The 23,972-nt window shown below is 42.2% G+C and overlaps 1 protein-coding gene across 2 annotated transcripts in view; it reads left to right on the plus strand.

Annotated features, from left to right (window-relative positions):
- Positions 1-549: 549 nt before the first annotated feature.
- Positions 550-23,972, plus strand: part of KLHL13 (kelch like family member 13) — a 114,013-nt gene continuing 90,590 nt past the window's right edge. The window contains exons 1-2 of one of the 2 annotated variants that reach the window (XM_089657965.1): positions 550-753; positions 852-925. In XM_089657965.1, the coding sequence (XP_089514091.1) occupies positions 873-925 (53 nt within the window). In that variant the 5' untranslated portion in view covers positions 550-753; positions 852-872. Of the gene's footprint in view, positions 754-851; positions 926-18,132; positions 18,154-23,972 lie in introns of those variants that run through there. The other variant, XM_089657967.1, reaches the window with a different exon arrangement.

Here is a 23,972-nt window from a genome sequence, read left to right on the forward strand (position 1 = left end):
TGTTTATGAGTTAAAACAGGCGGGGACATAGCTCATTCTCAGCGCTAGTCAAACGCCCTCTGAAGAATGACTGTGAACCTGACTCTTCAGAGGCTGTGAAAGTCGTGGTCTATTAAATCCTTGTAGCTGCAATCTGATGTGTGCAGTCAGCCCTGTGATAACTTGTGATGAGCTATCAGTGTGCTATACATAGAGTACAGTATGTGAATCGTACCATCATTCATTGATCAGTAGGTTGGCCGGTGGCTACACTGTAGCTGCAATCCAGCCTGCTCTACATTACAGGACACGAGGATTTCATCATTCCTATCTCCTGCCACTGGCAGTACCCAATGAGCTAATTTTAGCACACTTCATACTTCCTATGCAGCATCAGCAGCTTCCAAGCCTCGCTGAACACCAACCGTCCAATCAGCGAGTCGGCGTGCCACGAGCCTCCGCCTACAACCCCGAACTCCTCCAATAGGGTTACGCATAAGCGGCCCTGATCGGACAGAAGCCCAGCCATAAACCCCGCCCCCTTCTCGCTGTCCCCGGACACTCAACCTGTTCGTTATTGTTGTTATAGCTGAGCGGGGTGTGTGGTGACGTCACCGAGTTAGGCCTAAGCGCTTACGGGAGGCGCGCGCTCGAAAGCGGGAGCGCGCCTCGTCGTCCCGCCCCGGCCGGACAGTTTGTTGTGTGGCGGAAGAAGAAGTTTTGTGAGGCGGCGTCTCCCGTCAGCGTGACCGTGAGGCAGCGGCGAGGTGTCCGGTAGGAAGTTTGTGCTCGGGATGGGGTGCGGAGGAGGCGCCCGGGGGTGACCGGTCTGGGCCGGAACTGGCCTCTCACGGTTTGTTTCTCTTTGACAGACGCTGTGCTGGCGGCCAGACATGGACTACCCTGTGCCCAGGGGGGAGCTGCTGTGTATGGGGCTCCATGACAGGTACGTGGGGGACATTCAGGCCAGGGTGGCGGGATGGGACAGGGAGCAGCAGAGCACCGAACCTCTCCCCAGCAGAGGGGGGCAACCCAACGTGACATGCTGGGACTTCTGGTCCCTCAATGCTGGGACTTGTCATTGGATGCTGGAAGAGTGTTGAATGCTGGGACTTGCTGTTCCTCAATGCTGGGGAGATCTCATCAGTGTTGACACTTCTAGTCCTATAACTTCTAGAGCCGGTCCTCTTCTCTGATGACAATGTTAGTCAGTCCCATGATTAGTAGAGACAGTCCTCTTCTCTGATGACACATTTTGTCCAATGACCTGCTTTGAGTTAGGCTTCTTCCCTCACTGCTGACACTTGTAGTCCCATGGTTTAATGGAGACAGTCATTGTCAGTGCTGACACTTGTAGTCCCATGGTTTAATGGAGACAGTCATTGTCAGTGCTGACACTTGTAGTCCCATGATTAATAGAGACAGGCCTTGTCAGTGCTGACACTTATAGTCCCATGATTGAGAGACAGTCCTTGTCAGTGCTGACACTTGTAGTCCTATGATTTAATAGAGATGGCTTGTTAGTGCTGACACGTGTAGTCCCATGATTTAATAGAGACAGGCCTTGTCAGTGCTGACACGTAAAGTCCCATGATTTAATAGAGACAGTCCTTGTCAGTGCAGACACTTGTAGTCCCATGATTAATAGAGACAGTCCTTGTCAGTGCTGACACTTGTAGTCCCATGATTAATAGAGACAGTCCTTGTCAGTGCTGACACTTGTAGTCCCATGATTAATAGAGACAGTCCTTGTCAGTGCTGACACTTGTAGTCCCATGATTAATAGAGACAGTCCTTGTCAGTGCTGACACTTGTAGTCCCATGATTAATAGAGACAGTCCTTGTCAGTGCTGACACTTGTAGTCCCATGATTAATAGAGACAGTCCTTGTCAGTGCTGACACTTGTAGTCCCATGATTAATAGAGACAGTCCTTGTCAGTGCTGACACTTGTAGTCCCATGATTAATAGAGACAGTCCTTGTCAGTGCTGACACTTGTAGTCCCATGATTAATAGAGACAGTCCTTGTCAGTGCTGACACTTGTAGTCCCATGATTAATAGAGACAGTCCTTGTCAGTGCTGACACTTGTAGTCCCATGATTAATAGAGACAGTCCTTGTCAGTGCTGACACTTGTAGTCCCATGATTAATAGAGACAGGGCTTGTCAGTGTTGACACGTGTAGTCCCATGATTTAATAGAGACAGTCCTTGTCAGTGCTGATACTTGTAGTCCCATGATTAATAGAGACAGGCTTTGTCAGTGCAGACACTTGTAGTCCCATGATTAATAGGGACAGTCCTTGTCAGTGCTGACACTTGTAGTCCCATGATTAATATAGAGAGTCCTTGTCAGTGCTGACACTTGTAGTCCCATGATTAATAGAGAGAGTCCTTGTCAGTGCTGACACTTGTAGTCCCATGATTTAATAGAGACAGTCCTTGCCAGTGCTGACACTTGTAGTCCCATGATTTAATAGAGACAGTCCTTGTCAGTGCTGACACGTGTAGTCCCATGATTTAAGAGAGACAGACCTTGTCAGTGCTGGCACTTGTAGTCTCATGATTAAGAGAGACAGTCCTTGTCAGTGCTGGCACTTGTAGTCCCATGATTAAGAGAGACAGGCCTTAGTGCTGACACTTGTAGTCCCATGATTAAGAGAGACAGGTCTTGTCAGTGCTGACACTTGTAGTCCTATGATTTAATAGAGACAGACGTTGTCAGTGCTGACACTTGTAGTCCTATGATTTAATAGAGACAGACCTTGTCAGTGCTGACACTTGTAGTCCCATGATTAATAGAGACAGTCCTTGTCAGTGCTGACACTTGTAGTCCCATGATTAATAGAGACAGTCCTTGTCAGTGCTGACACTTGTAGTCCCATGATTAATAGAGACAGTCCTTGTCAGTGCTGACACTTGTAGTCCCATGATTTAATAGAGACAGGGCTTGTCAGTGTTGACACGTGTAGTCCCATGATTTAATAGAGACAGTCCTTGTCAGTGCTGATACTTGTAGTGCCATGATTGAGAGACAGGCTTTGTCAGTGCAGACACTTGTAGTCCCATGATTAATAGGGACAGTCCTTGTCAGTGCTGACACTTGTAGTCCCATGATTAATAGAGAGAGTCCTTGTCAGTGCTGACACTTGTAGTCCCATGATTAATAGAGACAGTCCTTGTCAGTGCTGACACTTGTAGTCCCATGATTTAATAGAGACAGTCCTTGTCAGTGCTGACACTTGTAGTCCCATGATTTAATAGAGACAGTCCTTGTCAGTGCTGACACTTGTAGTCCCATGATTAATATAGAGAGTCCTTGTCAGTGCTGACACTTGTAGTCCCATGATTAATAGGGACAGTCCTTGTCAGTGCTGACACTTGTAGTCCCATGATTAATAGAGAGAGTCCTTGTCAGTGCTGACACTTGTAGTCCCATGATTTAATAGAGACAGTCCTTGCCAGTGCTGACACTTGTAGTCCCATGATTTAATAGAGACAGTCCTTGTCAGTGCTGACACTTGTAGTCCCATGATTTAATAGAGACAGTCCTTGTCAGTGCTTACACGTAAAGTCCCATGATTTTAATAGAGACAGTCCTTGTCAGTGCTGACACGTGTAGTCCCATGATTTAAGAGAGACAGACCTTGTCAGTGCTGGCACTTGTAGTCTCATGATTAAGAGAGACAGTCCTTGTCAGTGCTGGCACTTGTAGTCCCATGATTAAGAGAGACAGGCCTTAGTGCTGACACTTGTAGTCCCATGATTAAGAGAGACAGGTCTTGTCAGTGCTGACACTTGTAGTCCTATGATTTAATAGAGACAGACGTTGTCAGTGCTGACACTTGTAGTCCTATGATTTAATAGAGACAGTTCTTGTCAGTGCTGACACTTGTAGTCCCATGATTAAGAGAGACAGGCCTTGTCAGTGCTGACACGTGTAGTCCCATGATTAAGAGAGACAGGCCTTGTCAGTGCTGACACGTGTAGTCCCATGATTAAGAGAGACAGGCCTTGTCAGTGCTGACACGTGTAGTCCCATGATTAAGAGAGACAGTCCTTGTCAGTGCTGGCACTTGTAGTCCCATGATTAAGAGAGACACACCTTTTCAGTGCTGGCACTTGTAGTCCCATGTTTGAGAGACAGTCCTTGTCAGTGCTGACACCTGTAGTCCCATGATTATTAGGGTTAGTACTTTTCACTGCTGACAGTTGTAGTTCTATGAATAATAAAGACAGTCTTTGTCAGTGCTGACACTTGGAGGGCTATGATTAGAAGAGCCAGCCCTCTTCACTGGGCACTTGTAGACCTCTGATTATTGGAGACCGTCCTCTTCACTGCTGAAACCTGTAGTCCCATGATTGGCAGAGCCAGTCCTTTTCAGTGGTGCTGCCTGTTGTGTTATGACCTGTTACGTGTTGGGCCTCTTCGTTCACAGCTGACACTTGCATTCCCACCACCTTCAGAACTAGTCCTCTTTAGTGCTGATGACACTTTATTTTATAATTGCTAGATTAAGGATTGCTTGCAGTTTTAGTTCTAAACTACTAAAGCCATTCCTCTACAGCGCTGAGACTTGTTGTCCCATGACGGTTCTAGTCAGTCATCATTGCTGACCCTTTTAATCCTACGACTGGCAAAGTCAGTCCTCTTCCTTCATCGCTGACACTTGTTGTCCCAAAGCTACAGTAGATAATTTTCTTTAGGACTTTTTTAGGCTTGTGGTTGGAGGGCATTAAAAATGCACTGTTGAGCCTTGTTTTAGCACCCTGCAACCCCCCCCCCCCTTATATTGCAATAGCATAGGATGCGTGTGCTCACATATTTGACATGTCATGCTCAACGGGCAGCAAGCCCACTGAATGCAACCCATTGAAGTGAATGAGCTAGCGCCACAACCAAGTGCAATGCACACAGCAGCAGTACGTTTGTGCAATAATTATGGGGTTAAAGCAGGTGTTGAGAAGGTGTTGCATTGCCTCCTCACTGCCTGTAAAATGGCTCTGAAAAGCAAAAGGCAATCCCAAGGCAGATTGCTTGTCAGAGGAGCATCACTTTAGAAGCAGGTCTAAACCTAGACATAAAGCATATCTAAATAGAAAAAAAAATGTAATACATTGCAGCATACCAGTACTTAGATGAGGTGGCTGGTTTTCTTTTTTCCTTTTATGTTCACCTGGTGATCCTGCGCATAACACACTCTCCCTCCCTGGGTGGCTTTGTTTACTTCTCCAGTGTATCTTGGAGGGATTTGGTTGCCACAAACATGTGTGACTTAGATGATCTTTTACATAAGATGGGGACTTGTTTACAGAAAGAAGATAACATTGTTTGGGCTTTCAGTTAATCTCCCAGGAAGTGACAAGGTTACTGAATTTCTAGCAAAATCAACCCATAGTTTCTGTATTTGTTAGAAATGCTATAACCTGAAAAAATGAAAACAAACACAGCCAATCAACTACAGACTGGTAATCTGCAATATATAATATTTAGAGTGTAGTTCTACTTTAACAAAGGAGCATGGGGGGATTTTGAAAAATACTTCAGTGTGGTTGAATTATGTTAATAGACTCAATAGACAGTGTTCCTTTAGATGAGAGTTGTTTTATTTATTTTCTAGAACAAAATGCCTTTGTTTTACTGGACAAAGCTACGCAAGTGTGAACTGGCTGTCATATGGATAGTTATCCCAGAAAGTTGTGTTTATTGACACTTGTAGTTCTGCAGCTGCTGTAGGAAGTTCTGCTGAGACAGTCACTCCGCTATGGCTGTTTGCTACCAAAACCTGTCACACTGGAGAATCAGAAGCCTGACTTTGTTCATTCCAGCCCACATGCTAAAATGGTGTGTGTCGTGTAGGGGCAGTGCTTTGTGTTGTTACAACATAAGGTACTGTTTACTTTTTCTTTATAGTGGTCCTAAACACTTACCTGAGCCTGTCAGTGATGCAGTGTTGTGCCCAACTGCAGGTTTTCTCTCTTCACTTCCTGGTCTCAAAGGCGACTCAGGCAGAGGGAGCTGTTGACACAGCCAGGCAGCTAGCATTTTCACATAGAGGCCAGCAGTGGCCACCCCATTTTCTCTCATGTCATGTGTACTTTAACTGCCCTGCAGCAGACACATACTTTTCTTGCTGTGAACATCGACCTCTTGCATGTTCCAGGTACTTCCAAACCAGCCAAAAGCTGTGTTTGTGGAAGATTTCGAGCCCTTGCCCCACTTTTCTCCATATCCTGCTATACCATGTTTGAACTTAGATGACCATAGAAAGCAATTTACTGTGCAGCAATCGTGGCAAATTGCATTGCGTGAAGCTTGTTGGCCAAAAAGAGCAGGAGCTTCTTTTGGGCGATAAGCTTCATGCGATGCGATTTGTGATCGTGGGCGGAACTGCAGCAATTCTGCAGTGATCCTAAAACATAAAGGTGTGATTGAAGCCGCCCTGGTTCACATATATGCAATTCTGGATGCGTTTTCAAACACACAGATTCACATGACAGGCAAGATTATATGTGTTCCTGTAGAGGTGTTTCACACAGATGCGATCCACATGCATTGCATTTTGAATGTCACTATGAAAAGAGTCCTTTGCCAGTTTGTAGTGGTATAGTAGAGTAGAGTGGCAAGCGTACATAAGTGTTCACATAGGATTGCTTTTGACAGGAGTTTTTGCATTGAAATCTATGGGAGTCGATTATTGCATTGAAGTCAATTACCTGGAGTAGGACTAGGGCCTGGTTCACACCTATGCGTGTTGCAATCTGCTGCGGGAAAAAAAAAGTTATTCTCTTACAGCTTATGGAGAGAGCTTGGAAGTAGTCTTAGTGGTGACATTACAGCTTCCTGAGCAGCTCAGAAGCCAGCTGTCCTATATTATTAATAATACTAATATTGAAACTTGTGATATTAAAAACACTAAGGCTCCGTTCACATCTGAGCATTTGTATAATGGATAGAATCTGCCCGCGATCCCAAAACGCTGTGCAAAAATGACAAATCACACCATGCGTGTTCAGGTGCTATTAATTTTCAATGGCGCTTAAAACGTGGTGCGATTCTGCTTTAATTGTTGCTTGATAAATCATGCTGCAATCCAGCAAACCGCATCATGTGAAGCTGGTCGCCCCAAACTGAGGCTCTTGCATCTTTTTGAGCGACAAGCTTTGCGTGGAATGCTGCAATTACAGCACAGTTTATCGTGCCAGTATCGCACCACGTTTTAGGTGCCATTGAAATGAATGGCACCTGAACATGCGTAGTGCGATTTGTCATTTTTGCACAGCGTTTTGGGATTGTGGCCATAATTGTAACTAATTCTGCCTATGATACAAATGCCCAGATGTGAACAAAGCCTAAAGAGAGACCTCTTCCTCTGATGTAGATCAGGCTGTTATCCCTAGTATAATTAGATCATCAGTAAAATCAGATAGAGATCATTTGGTAATCTGATTATTAGTACACCGCTTTCTAGAGCCGATAACGACAGTTCATGTGTTAAATATCCGAAGGGACAATCATTTAAAATTTTCTTATAACAGAACGAACGATTTTCGTGTAATTAGTATAGTATTTGTACGAAAAAAAAATCGAGTGACCAAGACCGTGCATGCTTGGAAATGAAAGAATACAATAACATACATTTATATAATTTCTGAAGTTGTATTCTGTCTTACGAGAATTTTCATAACTTTAGTAACCAATTCATTTTTGATATGAGACATCGCATACAAAAACAAATGGACGATCATTTTGTGCGATATTTTCATTGTGTGTACTAAGCATTAGCCTGTTGGTTGTCTGTGCTTTTCTGTGTCGTGTTTTCTGTGTTCTGTGTCGTCATTTACATGATACTTGAGGGTGTAGCATTCTTTTATACTTCTTCATAATTTCATCCATCTTCAAACACCTTTGTCTAATGGCATTTCCCTAAACATGAGTGTTAGCTGAGTTTTCTTCTCTGGGTTGGTCTTTTGGAAACAGGGTATGTTACACACAGACACCTCCATCACTTGTTTAGTAGGTAGAGCAGGAATTGTACAAGAGCTTCTAACCAATGCGTTCACCATCTGAAAACTGATGTCCCTTGGTGTCTGTAAGTAGTTCATAGACATCTCGCAAATGGTCCTGATATGGAGATTGCCTAGAACCACTTCACAGATCTTATACACTCACTGACCACTTTATTAGGTACACCTTGCTAGTGCCAAGAAAATATCCCCCACACCATTACACTTCCAGTCTGAACCCTTGATACAAGGCAGGATGGATCCATGCTTTCATGTTGTTTACGCCTAATTCTAAGCCTACCATCTGAATGTCGCAGCAACCAGTCTGCCCGTTCTCCTCTGACATCCACATGTCATTTTCGTTCACACAACTTCCACTCGCTGGATATTTTTTCTCTTTTTCGGACCATTCTCTGTAAACCTTAGAAATTGTGCGTGAAAATCCCAATAGGTCAGCAGTTTTTGAAATGCTCAGACCAGCCTGTCTGGCACCAACAACCATGCCATGTTCAAAGTCACTTAGCTCCCCTTTCTTCCCCCTTCTGCTTGGTTTGAACTTCAGCAAGTTGTCTTCACCATGTCTACATGCCTAAATGCATTGAGTTGCTGCAGTGTGATTGGCTGATTAGCAATTTGTGCTACCAAGCAGTTGAACAGGTGTACCTAATAAAGTAGCCAGTGAGTGTATAGTTGGCTTGAATTTTTGAGTGTTAACTGTTTGAACTAATGTGTAGATGATTTTGTGAGGATAGATGTTTTTGTTTTTTGTTTTTTTTTTAATGGTGGTTAATGCAAAAAGTGTAATCGTATGGTTCCATTTTCCACAACTAATTGATTGGAATCAAATACAGTCCTATAAGTGTATGCTCATGTGAACAAGCCCTTACTGCAACTTTGCTACATGTTACAGAAAAAAACCTAAAGGGGGGATGGTAAAACACATAAACATGCATCTTAGATTCATAGCAACCACACTTTAAAAGTGCAATGGTGTGAATGCAGCCTTAGAAATGGTACATTATGATTGCTACTGTTATGAAACTATTACCAAAGTTTATTGGTCACGCTTAATTCATAAAATTACTTCTAGTTTTGTTAGCACTTTTCTATGATTACTCCGGCTAGCCTACAAACTAGAACCCCAGTGTTGATCACTCATCACTTGTCCACACCCCCACAACAGACACACACAAACGGTAGCTTGCCACCACTTAGCAGTTTGTCCTCTTGACCGGTCTGCTAGGCCACCACACATACACAGACCTCCGTCTGGCAGATCTGCTAGTTTACAATCTGCATGCAATCTGCCAACACACAATACAATTGCATACAGATTGGCAATAACCTTGAGCCAAGCACATAGACATTACAATACAACAATATCCCCAGGGATGTGAGCCCTAGCTTGGTACACAGAAGCCACTTACTCATTTTAAAATGTAATATCCTGAAAGTGGGCAGTGCTTAAAATATATATAAAGAAAAAGAATTACAGAAAAGGCAAAAAAATACATACACAATTGGCTATTTACTATGAAAATAAAAAGGATAAAAACAGAAATAAAACTATACCTGGATTTATCCTGTGACTGGACTAAGGCAGAAGAAATTCCGCAAATCACTAGTCAAATAGAACCGGCTCTGTACGAATCACTCTGTCCATATCCCATTTTCCTCAATTTATTGAGATATGAATGTGGTCCTTGGCCTATCAATCCTGGGGGATGTTCCTCTTCCAGCCCACATGACGTTTTGTGTTCTGAAGTGACCTGGATCAAATGGGCCCTGTTCAGTTCTGATGATTTGGTCAACGATAGGATTTCCGACACCAGTGCGACAGTCCAATCGCGCCAGTACCAGTCACTGTCTGGCTGCTGCGATTAGGCGCCCTATAGCTGTGTTTGTGTGGTTTTTTTTGGGATTCTACATATGCTACAAATACAATTTTATATGTAGCCTAAAATCTGTCCAGTCAGAAGAAATTAGTTTCATACACGCATGTAATGCAATACCAGTAATGAAGAAGAATTTTATGTTTGTGTATGCTTTTGCATGTTTACACAAGGTTTTTACAGAATATTTTACTCAGGATTTTTTTTTTGTCACCAAGATCCTGTGTATAAATATCTGTGAATTCTTACATCCTCGTGCACCTGGCCTTATCTTGCATTAGGCTTCATTCACACAGTCGTGAAGAAAAGCATATTCAAGTGTTTTTTAATTACGGATCTGAACGCAGCTGCATTGTTTTTGTTCAATGGAGCCTTTCACACATGCACTGTATTCAAATCCATAAAGCGGAATCTAAAAATCTGTGCCTAAGAATGTGCACTTTACATGCTTGCGCGTATAAATGCATGTATACGCGTTTGTAAGCGTGGAAATTGGGGCTAAACAAAGTGGAAAATAAATTCATTATGTACGCATAGGTGTCTTTACGCATTTAAACACATTTATATGCAAGTATTTTTGTTAATCATTATGCAGGAACATTTCTCCTAGAAAACCCGTGTAATGACATCAGTAAATTTTTGTTTTATGGCTGTGCGAATGAAGTGTAAGTGTGATGCAATATATTTTTGAAATGGAGTGCTTGTATATAGAAATTCCTGTGGGATTTTGGAGAAACATTTACTTTCTGTATAAGTCAAGTAATTAGAAGACTTGATTAAATAAAGAAAAGATGGAAAAAGAATACAATTGGCCTTTAATCTGTCCTGAGAAAAATAGTGGCTCACCTTCTGTGCCTAGGCACTCCTGATCCTTCTAGCTGTATATTTGCAGTGAGGTCATCTAAGGCATTGCTGCCTTTAATTGCAAACTCTCACAGTTCTTGCCAGAAAGGAATCTGTACAGGATGATCTGCAGAACAGTGATCTACTTTCTGCTTCATCCATTCTGTAAAACTGTGGCGACCTGAACGTTTTCCTTATAGTTATCAGATCCACTAGTTGACAGGGAGCAGCTCTGACATGAGGAAGCAAAGCCCCACTACTCTTAAATATGCCGGGAGGGGCTACAGGTAATACTGGTGATGAGTCCTTATCCTCTGCTTTCTTGCTAAAACCGGTAGAGCTGTCCATCAATGGCTTGTGCTTCCACTAATACAGCAAGTATATTGTAGCCCTGCAGCACTGCAGAATGTGGAAGTTGGCCTTGTCAAATGAGTGTGTGCAGAATTCCTACCATAAGGGTTATATAAGTTACATTGTTCAAAATGTTAAAGTTCCATTCGCACTTGTGTGACTTTTCACGTGACCTTGGGAACTAAACACCCACCATTCAGTTATGTGCGCCTTTAAAAAGGTTCTTGCACTACTTTGGTCCTACTTTCATGCCACTTGAGTGCCATAGACTGCAATGTAAACTTTCAAAGGTCGCACCTGAATGTTATACATGTGACAGTTGTACAACAGATGCCCATTTTTATTAGTCATAGTCAGTCACATCCAAGTCTCACCCATCCAAAGTTGCGTCAAACTTGCACTCCAAAGTCGCATTTAAAATCGTGCTACTTTGGAGTCTACCTAGTGTGAATAGAGCCTAAAGTAAACCTGTGTTTTGCCTAGGCAGGTGCACTTTAATACAGACCAACCAAGCAGCATATACTTTGCTCCCTTGGCTCTCTGTTCAGCTGTTGGGACTGAAAATAAAGCCCTGTATAACTTATGGGTCTCTGGAGTTGGAAATTACCCAGCAGCAGTAGAGTGGAGGAAAGGTAACTATGTACTGAGGGGTATGGTAAAGCAAACCTTTTACTCTGCCATGAGTCTTGAATGCTTAGGTTTGCTTTTAGGTTGCATGAGTCTCAGTCCGCTGTCTACAGAGCTTTGTGTAAGAAGAAAGACAAGCCAAGCACCTGTGTACCTTAGATTTTATTATGTGTGTTGCAGCATGAAGCCTTTTCCGTACTTGTAGGAGAGTGTGGTCTCTTAATCCATATTTGCCTTTGGCATAGAAAACCCAGATGGTTTTGTTAAGCAAAAAAAAAAAGCAAAGATAAAAATATATTTTAGGTGGAGTTATGCTGAAAAATCCTGCTTTGGTTTCTCACGCAAAGCAGCATAAAACTAGCAAAGGCTGCTGAGCCTTGTGATTATACTATGATTGCTGTATGACTTCATCATAAGAAAATGTCATTACTCGTGTTCCAACTAGACCTTTGAAATATTATCGCTATTTTCACATGATACTCTGCAGACAAGTTTTTTTTTTTCCCTCTCATAATTACGTTGACTTTGGGATGTTCCATATGTTTTGGAATATATGCTAGCCACTGATTTCATCTTGTTTAGCTGTATGGTTCTGTTTCAGGAAACCTTTGTTTTTTGCTGCGCTTGGTTTATTAAAAAAACAAAACCCTTAGATATACAGTGTTCTGAAGCTAGAAATAGCTGTGTTTATAAAACAATACATAGTTATTTAGAAACTTTACTTGTAGGTGTTCCGTTCGGATCCATTCACACTAGCATGATTTCAGATGCGACTTGAGTCACCCAATGGAAGTCACATTGTTTTCAAAGGTTCCTCTTTACATCAAACTGGGCAATAATCAATGGAGGCTCTGGTATCCCAGAATGCACTGGGAAGTAATAAAGGGGTGTGGAAACTACTTGTCCAAGAACTTAAATGGGCTCCCAATCTACCTGTCCCTAATGACAATCTACTTGTCCCAATAAGAAAAAGAAACATTTTTTACCAAAACCGTATTTAAATCTGAGGTGCTTTTAGGAATGTCTGGTGCATTTAAAAATGAAAGGGGCTTTATGGCGACTTTGTTTTTTACATAGGCACTTTTTATATCCTCCTCACCTACCTGCCTGTCTTCAGCACCACACCCAGGGACTAGCAGGGAGGAGAGAGACCTCGCAGTGTAATGAGCACTGATTGGATGTCTGTCAGGAATGGGGAGAGTCAGGCTCTCAACACTCGGCAGAAATGCGTCTGTTTAGCGGATGGGCTAGACGGATTCTGATTGGTCAGCGCTTTCCATGTGATGGTGCTGACCAATGAGACTGTCTCTTGTCTGTACGCTGAGAGGTATGGACAGGAGATTAAGCCATAGAGATTTCAAATCCCTAGATCAGTGAAGCAGCGTCCTGGTGCCTGACAGTGGACAGCTGACAAAAGCCCAGGTGCCAGGACGCAATTCTTCATCGTGTCTTGGGATTTGTTGAGCCCCACAGCTTCCCCCCCCGCCATATCACACAGTACATGTTCCCCCCCGCCATATCATGCAGTATGGTTCCCCCCCGCATTTCACGTAGTATAGCTGAAAATTACATAAAACCCCCAAAACATGATATATTTTCTGACAGCAGACACCCTGGAGAATAAAATATTGGTAGTTTCAATTTATCATGCCACATATTACCGCAAAGGTTTAGGAAATGCTAAATTTCAGCAAAAACACACTTAAGTTAATTGTAGAGCACATAAATGCAATAAATTACCCAATTTTTGGGTAAAATATAAAAGATGAGGTTGCACCAAGTAAATGGATACACAACATTGCAAACCTTAAAAATTTGCGTGCACCCGTGAAATGGCGACAAACTTCAGTATCCTATATTTTCTATTGGCGACGCTTTTAAAGCCCCCTGTAGGTCATCCGTTTAGTGTTATGGAGGAGGTCTGGTGCTAGAAATATAACTTTTTTTTTTTTCCCCCTCAAGTCCCGTGTGATGATGATTTTTTTTTGATGACAGGTTCTCTTTAATGAGACATGCAGACCCTGCATGTCTCCCCTGTGCTTCCCTGAATGTAATGTAGTGCAGATCGCACTGCATTACATTCTTTCCCAGCCTCAATAGGTAGGGACACGGCCAATAGGGACCCGGAAGTGACGTCATACACGTTGTTACTGGGTCATAAACAAGAAGGGGAGGAGAGCGGAGGTGTGGGCAAGCAGGGGCTTGCGGGCGTGCAGTGGGGGGGGGGGTGCACACTCTCTCATCGTGTGTGTAAGCGACTGGATAACAGCAGAGCTGCCCGAATGCTTCCACCTGACAAGCCCTGCTGATTGAGCGCAGCAGGGCTAAATGTAAATAAACTGCCTGCCCAGCGCCTGGAACTACATGTCTCGGGCGACACAAATTGCACATCCCTGATAATGAACTAGGACAAAGCAGCTACAGTCACTTTCTGGTTGTACAGAGCAGACATGGTAACACCATTTACTTCTGTGTGCAGGCAAAGGAATCAGGCCAGCCAGTAATATTGACAGTGCCAGGCAAGGGCAGAGGCATTGAGGATTATTGTCAGTGGCTAAGCTTCTATGTCAGCAAAGTGAGCTGGACCAAGCTAAGAAATCAAAGTATAGGATTGCATCTTGTGGAGAATTCACAAAAATGTCTGCTATCACTCACACTGCAACCTAACCCCATCAAAGTTTATAATTTCCTCTACTTCACTTCCCCTAGAAAAAACACTTCCATGGTTATTTATAAAGCTTCATAAACACAAAAAAAGGTCATAAACACATCATAAATGCTATCGGAGAGTTTTCATAATCAACACGTGCGAATGAGCCCTTAGGTTGAATAAAAACAAAGGTCCATCCAGTGCAACTTATATATGTGTACGGGTGTGTCTGTGTTTATTTGTCTCCACTGATTTCCATATACCTGTGTATTTTGTTCACTGAGAAGCACATTTACTAGTTTTTACATTTATCTACACTTTCTGTTGATACCACTAACTGTGGAAGGGAGTTCCTCATCTTTGCTGCTCTAACAGTAAAGAACCCTTTATGCAGTTTAAGATTGAACGGCCTCTTATCCAACTTCATTGTGTGGCCTCGTGTCTTCTTTAGTGACCTGAGATTAAACTGTTTTTTGCCAATTCTACAATCGCCAGTGAAAGATTTGTGGTTTAGGCCTCATGCACATGACTGGTTTGAGGCTTAAAATATGCACTAGCACAAAATCTGGTTTGTTCTCCCATGAAGCTGCAGGTGGCACACAAAGATGGCCATAGAAGTGAAGAGCTGTACTCTGGTGTACACCAATGTGTTAGTGTAAACATCCACATATGACATGTTTTTCAAAATGTAGAAAATAAATTTTGTTCAATTTATTATATATAGTTAGTGTCATCTAATGTAGCAGAGTGTCTTGAAATCTTTTGATATCTAAGCTTCATGTAGCATGTGAACTACATTGTCTGCTTTCTCTCAACCTTTGGTAATGGATAGTGTCTTCCAAATTAGATATGAGAAGAAATTGCTGACTTTTTTTAACCCATTGATGCTGTTCCATGCTTGCTGCCATTCTTCGTTCACACCTAAGCAGGTGCCACAGCTTGTGCACGTGTTTACACATTTCAGGAAGCCCATTCATTTCAGTGGTTGCCCTACGCTTGAAAAGCGCACTAGAGAAGTGCATGATCCTTTTACAAAAAAATATGCTGCACCAAAACGCATGGCACTTTGTTACCATCATGCAGTTTTGTAAGCACTTTAGCTAGATGTGTAGGGGTTCCATTGAGAATGAATGCCACTGCCATGCTAAAAGGTTGCACTTCTTTGTGCATTGTGGGAAAGCATGCAATTTGAGCGCGTTCCCATGATGCACAAATGTGAACCTAGCCTAAAGGTTGTGTTCTATTTAAAGGATAATGTTGTCTTTGAATTGGTAAAAGAGCTGCTCTCAACAATTTCTTTCTAATACTTTCTGAAAATGTCTAAAATTCTTGTGATCGTTCAATTACACCCATATGGAATCAGTTCATATATTCAGTGGTTTTCTTTTTCAAAACAAAACCTCCCTTTTTTTTTTATCTTTTGTTTTAATTCTGGCATCATGAGAAGTATGGTTTTATGAGGTTTTCTTAGACATATGTACAGTTTGCCATGAGTTGCCCTTTATTGCTTTCCATGTGTTGTAATGGCTGGCAGGAGAGTTATTAAAGTAAATGTATTTGTGCAGTTTGTGTTTAACGTGGCAGATCTTGAAGTACTTCTGTCCAGAGGTATGTGAAGAAAGGCTTCTGTCTAGAGGTACTTCAGTATGACTTTCTGGCATTGGGCAATACTTCACATGTTGCAGAAGCATGCACTTGACTTCCTTGTCTTGTCTCTTGTGGTTGTGAACTTCTTCCTTTGACTGTACAGAGCCTAACTTCACACAAAATGCTTTCAGAGCTCTGCTTGAGGGAGCTTATTATTTAATGTGTTTGGGGGCAGTAGCAGCAACTATTTCTGATTCTTTGGCCTGGACATTCCATTAATAATGTTTAGCTATAGAGTTACCAAATGACTGCCTTAAATCTACAGGACACTCTCGTGTATCCTTGTCCGTTTCCTTTCTCTTCCTGATTCTGACACCATTAATAATCTCTCGGCTAGTTTCCACATATCCACTTTCATCTGCACAGCTGGCTTGGGCCTCTAAAGCTGATTGAACTAAAGTTTCTCTTCCATGTTTTTTTTGCTCCTCGTAAAACATTGTGATTAGTGGAAAGAGTGAGTATTTTGAATTCTGCTTTGGCCTATTGTCGGACTTTTATATTTCACAACTGCCAAATAGATATCTTTGTTTTTAAAGGGGTATTAAGCCAAAAATGTTAAATATTGTAGCTTTCCAATCCTTAGATGTGGTGGCTTCATTCGTTTTCTTTTTTAGGCTTTTTTTTAACCTGTATTCACCTGGTGATATGGCTGGAAACAAACCTCATATATTAGGGTGGTCCTCACTCTGATAGAGGGAGCACAAGGGGCACATATAGACAGCAGCATTGTCAGTTTTGGGGGGAGTAGAGTGTTAGATGTACTAGAATATATGTTCTAAAAAATTGAAGCTGAACTCCAGCTAAGGGCTCCTGTACACTGCAGCTGATAAATTCATGTGTAGGAGCTGTTCAGCATTTTTTTCCAGCAGTCCCTGAACTCACCCTAATGTTTTCCTATGTGTTCATGTACACATCTTCGTTTACAGGCATTTGAGTTTACAGCTGTTTTTTTTTTTTTTAATGCAGAAAACTTGCGTTCAGCAGTTGATTTTAGCAGCTTTTCAAACGCAAAATGCTTGCAAACGTGGCAAATCACGTTTTTATAAGTGTTTGCGTTTTGAAATTTTTTTTTTTTTTTTTTTTAGCTATTCCAATTCCCGATGCTGTCCAGAACCTTTTTCAACACAGGATGTTCCTACCAAGCTTGTGACACGTTGTAATGACCAATTCACACCTCAGACCTCTCCCACCCTTGGAAACAAAAGATATGTTAATGACCATTCACACCTCAAATTCCTCATGAAGACCCCCTGCCAGGTAGCCTTAATGACTCACTCCACCAGACACCTTTCCACCCTTGGAAACAAAAGAAATGTTAATGAGCAGCTCACACCTAAGCTAATCTCAACACGTACTGCTCTCTCTGCTTCTACTCTCTGTATTTCTCTGAAACAGTCTGAAATAGTTAATAATTTACCACTTTTCAGTGCATTCTGGGCATTTGGGAGGTTCTCCTGTGCTTATCTTTAGAAAGCGCTTCTAAACGCAAACGCACATAAACGCGTTATGCAAACGCGGCTAAACAGACAATTTTTAATGTACGTTTTCTATCAGTCAGTTTCCATTGTTCAGAAGTGTGCCATGTACATGGGGCCTAACACTTTATAAGCGTTACAGTATACAAGTTTTTTCCCTTTTGGAATAAAGATCTTGCATAAATAAAACTGATCATTGTAATCACTTCTGCTAGTGTTAAATGGTTTGTCGCATCATTGTAACTGTTACATCTGCAATAGAGCTTGTTCTTTTGAAAACAACTTGCTATCTAGATCACCAAATGAAAATAGAAGAAAAAAAACCTAAAAACAAAACTAATGCAGCCACCACATCTAAGAATTGGTCATCTGCAATATAATAAATGATTCTTTTTGGATTATTCCACTTTAAGTTGTAATGATTTTATGTGTAAAAGTGAAATGTGTCTGAAAGAAAAGTGGGCATTATCCATAGCAATAACTCATATTCTTTCTCTTGCTTTCATTCTTTGGTCTGCAGTGTTTTGTATTTTAAGGTCTCCTCAAGCCTGTTGGATCTAATTTCTGTATGCATGTTACTATGAAGCTCGAGATATTAAATGGTGATTGAGGCATGCACAGTGATTAGAGCGCTACAGATGAGGAACTGGTTTGGGCAGATCTTTCAGCTGGTCTTAGCACAGGTATGTTTTTCAGCACTTTTTTTTTTTTTTTTTTTTTTTTAGTTTCAGTAAGATACATGTATGAAGGATATAGAACACATTCAGTCTGTAAGCTTCAGGTATCAGACTGAGCATATGTGCAGCAAATTACGTGTCAAAATGATCATTTTTAAAGCTATAGGCAGCTGAGTAAAATCTCCACTTTCACTGTGAATGGAGAGCTTGCGGTCTGGGCCCCCCATTAAGGTGGTTTATAAAGTGATTTGAAATCCCTGCCTTGGGGATGCAGACTACAAACGCTGAGCAAACTGTTGGTGCTATATAAATCCTGTATAATAATAATACAAGACACTTTTTTTTTTTTGTTCAGTAAACAAGTACAGGAAGTGAGGTGTTATCTGTTCATTGGGACGATAATAGAGACTTGACAGAAGGAATTACTGTTCCATAGTCTTTACAAAACTAAAATAAAGCTGGCCATACATGGATCAAAATTCAGCCAGTTCAGCAGGGACCGTCTGAATTTCGATCAATGTATGTCCGCTGCGGTTAAACAGCAGGAGCTCAATAAGGACGGTGGAGTGCAGAGCAGGTGATGGGCAGGCATCTTCCTGAGTATTGAGCTCTCTGCCTCCCCCTACAGGGCAGTACTGTGGGGTGCAGTGCCCTGCAATGTGTGTGAGGTTTTTGTATGTATGTGTGTATATATTTGTGTGTACATTTACTTTTAATCTTGATCCCTAATCCTGTACAATTAGAACTGCTTTTTTTATGGCTTGTTCACAATAGTGGCTAGCCATTTCTCTGGAAAGTGATCCATGATTGGATCGCTTTTTCGTGTATTTGGCATGCAGTGAAGAGGCGTTATATCACCTCACTGTCTGTTTTGTCCCCTAAATGCAGCAACACTTTGCTGCAGTCATGTGCAATACACACATTTATGGAGTGGTCCCATTCTCTTGGAGGTATACTTTCTGCCGCTGCCACAGCATGTGTATGACCCTGGCTACTGTCTCTGCAGCTAAAGGTGGGGGAGCAGTTTGGGGGGGTGGTAAAAAAAGATGGCGAAATAGTGTGGTTTTACTATCCTCTAACCTCATTTGTGAACAAGCCCTTGGTTCACATCTGTGCAGTTGCTTGTAGGGCAGACCATTCATGTTAGTCAACTACCCTACTCTGATACACAGGAAGTCCCTGACCTTTTTTTAAAATCGTACCATGACATTTTGGTGCGCACTACAGTGTGCCGTGTTTGCCAATGTGTGGGGGTACTGTTAATAATTTAATGGCACCCCTACGCTTCTTCTAAAGAGCAGCACATTTGTCTGCATGGTGTGTAAACCAAGCCTTAGACTGGGGTGCCTTAAGACTGAAAATACTTTTTAAGGATGCCATGGTTGGACAAAAAAGTGTATAGAAAAGTTAAAAATGCATATAAACCCGCTCTCGTGTTTGGAAATGGAACTGTTTGCATCTGGGTGTTGGTACTCTGGTGTGTTGGCCTGTGGGCCCCCTCAACTGCTACATACCGTGCCTTAAAAAATTATTCCTACCCTTTTGAAATTTTTCACATTTTGTCATGTTACCAAGTTCCCCCACTCTCCATCCTGAAGGATCCTATTGCTTGCAGCTACAGGTGGGAAGCCGAGAAGAGAAGCTGGCAGCGCTGTGGGTTGGGGACACTCAGGAGAGCCTGGGCAGCAGGGGGATACATATGGTGTACACGAATGGTCATGGGTGTGGAGGAGGGATATTACTGGAACCGATCCCCTATATGGCTTTGTACAGCAGCTGAAAGCCAGGGGGAGAGGAGAAGAAGCCAGCTTTCAGCTGCTGAAGAGAGAGCCATACTGGGGATCAGTTCCAGTAATTGTCCCCCACGCTGTGCTGATCACCCTCCCTGTCCACATCGGATTCACCCAGCTGGCCTGTGCCGCATATAGGAGGACTGGTGGCACCTCCTTATGCACGGCCCTTGTCACAGGCATCGGGTGATATGATTTGCGCATTCCTGCTTCATAAAAGAGCTTTTATAGAGTTTTTTTCAAAGTGTCACTTCACTGATTTTTGATATTTTAGTTTGTAGATGCTGAAGTATTGAAGAAATAGTCTAACCCTAGCTCAAAATTTCAGGTTTGAATGGAGAAGAACTAAAACTTGTCAGATTTGTATTTTTTGTCTGTCACCCAATTAGGGAGATATATACAGGTCGCATGTAGTAGCAATTGATTACACAATACTCAAATTGTGTGTGATTATTACTTGATGCTTGTTGTGAAGCTTTGTTCCATCTGTTTAGTAATCAATTAATACTCTTTAACAGTTAGAAATTTAATTGCAATGTTGAGCTGATAAAATTGTCCACTGTCGCTGTAGCCCATTGGTGTCCAAAGTGCGTCCCACAGGCCAAGATGCTGCTTTTTGCTTGCTTTTATCTGGCCTTTGGGGCATTGTTCCTAACACTGACACGAGGCACTACTCCTCCCACCGACATCAACAGTGGAACACTATTTCTTCCAGTGACACCAACAATGGAGCATAATTCCTCCCACTGATTCAAACGATTAGGCACTATGCCTTCAAGTATTACCAATGATGGGGCACTATTCTTCCTCCTCCCAACCTCAGGTGCTATGTAATTTTTTTCTCTTTTCGCTACCATTGACCACCAAGTCTGAGACGTTGTCTATGCCCACTGATGAGGGGGCATATTGGGCTCTCACTGACCACAGTCCTAGCCTCCTAAGCTCTGAGGGACAGTAAACTGGCCTTTTGTTTAGAAAGTTTGGAGACCCCTGACTTTCTGGATTTACTTACTGACTGCTGGTGGGGTTTCGTATTGCATGCCTGTAAAACACTTTGAAATGCAATGGGAACCTCTGTATATTTTACAATAGCAGTGCAAATAGCAGCTTGTAAGTACTACTGTTAGCCTTCAAAGCGACTCCCACCAACCTGATTGGGATCCACAAGAATTTGCTTCGTTCCTATGTTTTGTGAACAAGAAAATAACTTGTGTTGATTATGCAAAATCGATTTAACATGTGACTGTGGTGAAAATGTAAAATCCTTATATTCATTTTCACATCAAATTTCAATTATTTCTAGCTTATTCCTAAGCTGAATGATCTTGAAGGTTGCAGTGTGAAGAAATCCACATATTTACCCTGAATTCTGTGACATGTATTCCCTATGCCCTGTGAGTAGCCACTGTTGTGTCACAGAGCCTGCCTTCTGAACTATGGAGGTGCTGAGAGGAGGGGTTTCTGGAGGCGGAGTCAGTACAGGAATCACTGCTGATGGAAAGGTACCATGGGATATGTAGTCCTTAGAGACTGAAAGTAAACGGCAGAGGGGAAGTTGCAAAGCATGCAGGGAATCCAGGCAGTTGTGGAAAAAGATGGCCAGCAGACAGGCAGAACTCACATGAAAGGAGATTTTTCAAGTAGGCTTTAATTGGATTGTCAAATATAACAATTATTTTGTAATTTTAAAATGAGAGTATAAAACAAAAGTGTGTACTGTGACCATAGGACTCCTTTAAGTTTACATGACTTGTTTACTGTAGTGTTTTAAAATAAAATGTTTGTTTTTTTTTAAAGGATAAGTTCATCTTTAAGTTAAAAATAAAAAAAGTGCCTTTATTATTTAGTTTTAGAAGCCTGTAAATCATTGCACCCTCAATCAGCAGATCACAGGTGCAGTGTTGGGCTCCTGCAGACTGTCTGTTTCGCTGTTTGCCCATACCTCTGATATGGGCAGGCAGTTACTGAATGAAAGGAAGATCAGTGAACTACCTAGAGCACTCATCAGCACCCTGGTAGTTCATTAACCACATGCTTACCGCGATATAGCTGAATGACGGCTACAGCGTGCTTGTTCAGTTCTGGGAGGGTGTCATATGATGTCCTCCCAGAACGCACCCCCAGTGGTGCACACCCCCGGCAATCTCCATGATCGATGTGTTCTACGGACACAGCTGATCACATGGTGAGGTAAAAGGCCAATCACAGCAGCCTTTTACCACGAGATCAGCTGTGTCCAATGACACAGCATATCACAGAGCAAGTACAGTTTCTAGTTATTGGCAGCACTTTCCTCAAGCTGTCACAGCATGAGGAAAGTGCTGCCGATAACCTGCAGCTGTCACTGAACAGATCGGCACTGATGATCAGGGCCCAGCAATGCCACCCATTAGTGCAGAGCATTGCCACCCATTAGAGCTGCCTGTCAGTCAGTGCCGCCTATCAGTGACCATCATTGCTGCATATCAGTGCAGCATCATCAGTGCCTCCTCAATGCCCACCAATGTCACCTAATCAGTGTGACCTATCAGTGCTACCCATCTGTGCCACCTTATCGGTGCCCCTCAGTGCAGCCTCATCAACACACATCAGAAAAATTACCTGTTTGCAAAATTTTATTATAGAAACAAAGAAAACTTTTTTGCTCCTTTTTGTTTATAGTGCAAAAAATAAAACACCCAGTGCTGATTAACCCCTTCACGCCTAAGGGTAAAACAAAGCCTAAGTAAAATTTTACAACTTTGACGTGTTACTAAAACCGTCCATATCATCACAACTACTTGGTGCTTCCAGGTGAATTATACCTTGTTTTTTTTTTCAAGACAAATTGGGCTTTCATTTGGTGGTAAATGGTAATGTATATCCCCTGATTTCTCTTTATTATCCTAGGAAAACTGGCCCAAAATAGTAAAAAAAAAAAATTAAAATTTTAGCTGTGTTTTTCTTGTTACTACTGTAACCTGCCACTAAAGAACAACCCAAAATAAGTTTTCCAGCTCTTGACGATCACAGCAATGCCATATATGTGTATGTTATTTGTTGTTTGTACCTGTAGCATAGCCCAGAAACAGTAGTGCGCATTTTGGTTTTTGTTTTCTTTTTTTTTTTTTTTTCTACCTAAAACACACTGACTTCCACTGATACCAAACTAAAAAGAAACACGCACCTGACCTTTGACCCTAACTTTTGACTTTGATCCTGACCTTGACCCAAACACTAACCCTGGCACTGAACTATATCAAACCTTGATCTAGGTGTTTTTTATTTTATCTTTTTTTTTTTTCTTTACAAACAGTTGTTTTTTTTACAATGTATCTCTCTCCTCCATTCAGAGAGAGAAAAAAGAAAACGGGGGCTGCCTTCACAGTGACTAATCACTGTGATAGCCCATTAAAGGCTATCTCAGCGACCACGTGACCTTGAATCAGGAGTCCCAGGTCCCGATGGTTAAAACAGGACCCAGGGCTCTCAGACACACCCTGGTCTTTGTGCTGGGAGAGTGGCACGCTCCCAGCACAAAGATAGATATGCAAATATGCGGCCCCACGTAAAAAAGCCCAATTCTGTGAGGCCGCATATTTGTGTTACATCAGCGCCAAGGGGTTAAATACCACCAAAAGAAAGCGATTTGTGTGAAAAAAATTATAAAAAAGTAATATGGGTACAGTGTTGCATGACCGTGCAATTGTCATTCAAAGTGCGAGAGCACTGAAAGCTGAAAATTGGCCTGTGCACAAAGGGGGTAAAAGTGCCGGGTAGGCAAGTGGTTAAGAACTACAAGTCGTCAGCTGCAAAGACTGACAGTACTACTTGTCCAGTAATTCACAAAGTTCTGTGAATGACACAGCCATGTGGGCGGAGCCCTGACAGCTACGCTTTTTTTAAAAAAATTGTGACAGTGGGTGCTAGGAGAATATCCTGCTGTCTCAGGGATGAGGGAATGTGGGGGGTGGGGGATTGAGAGCAGGCAGGTACTGAACAAGTTTCTAAATATGGGTGTAACATATTCACAAAGGTGAACTTCTTCATTCAAGC

Source organism: Staurois parvus, unplaced genomic scaffold (genome assembly GCF_062004578.1).
Source record: "Staurois parvus isolate SC_StPar_1 unplaced genomic scaffold, SC_StPar_1.0 ptg001045l, whole genome shotgun sequence".
Classification (NCBI taxonomy): domain Eukaryota; kingdom Metazoa; phylum Chordata; class Amphibia; order Anura; family Ranidae; genus Staurois; species Staurois parvus.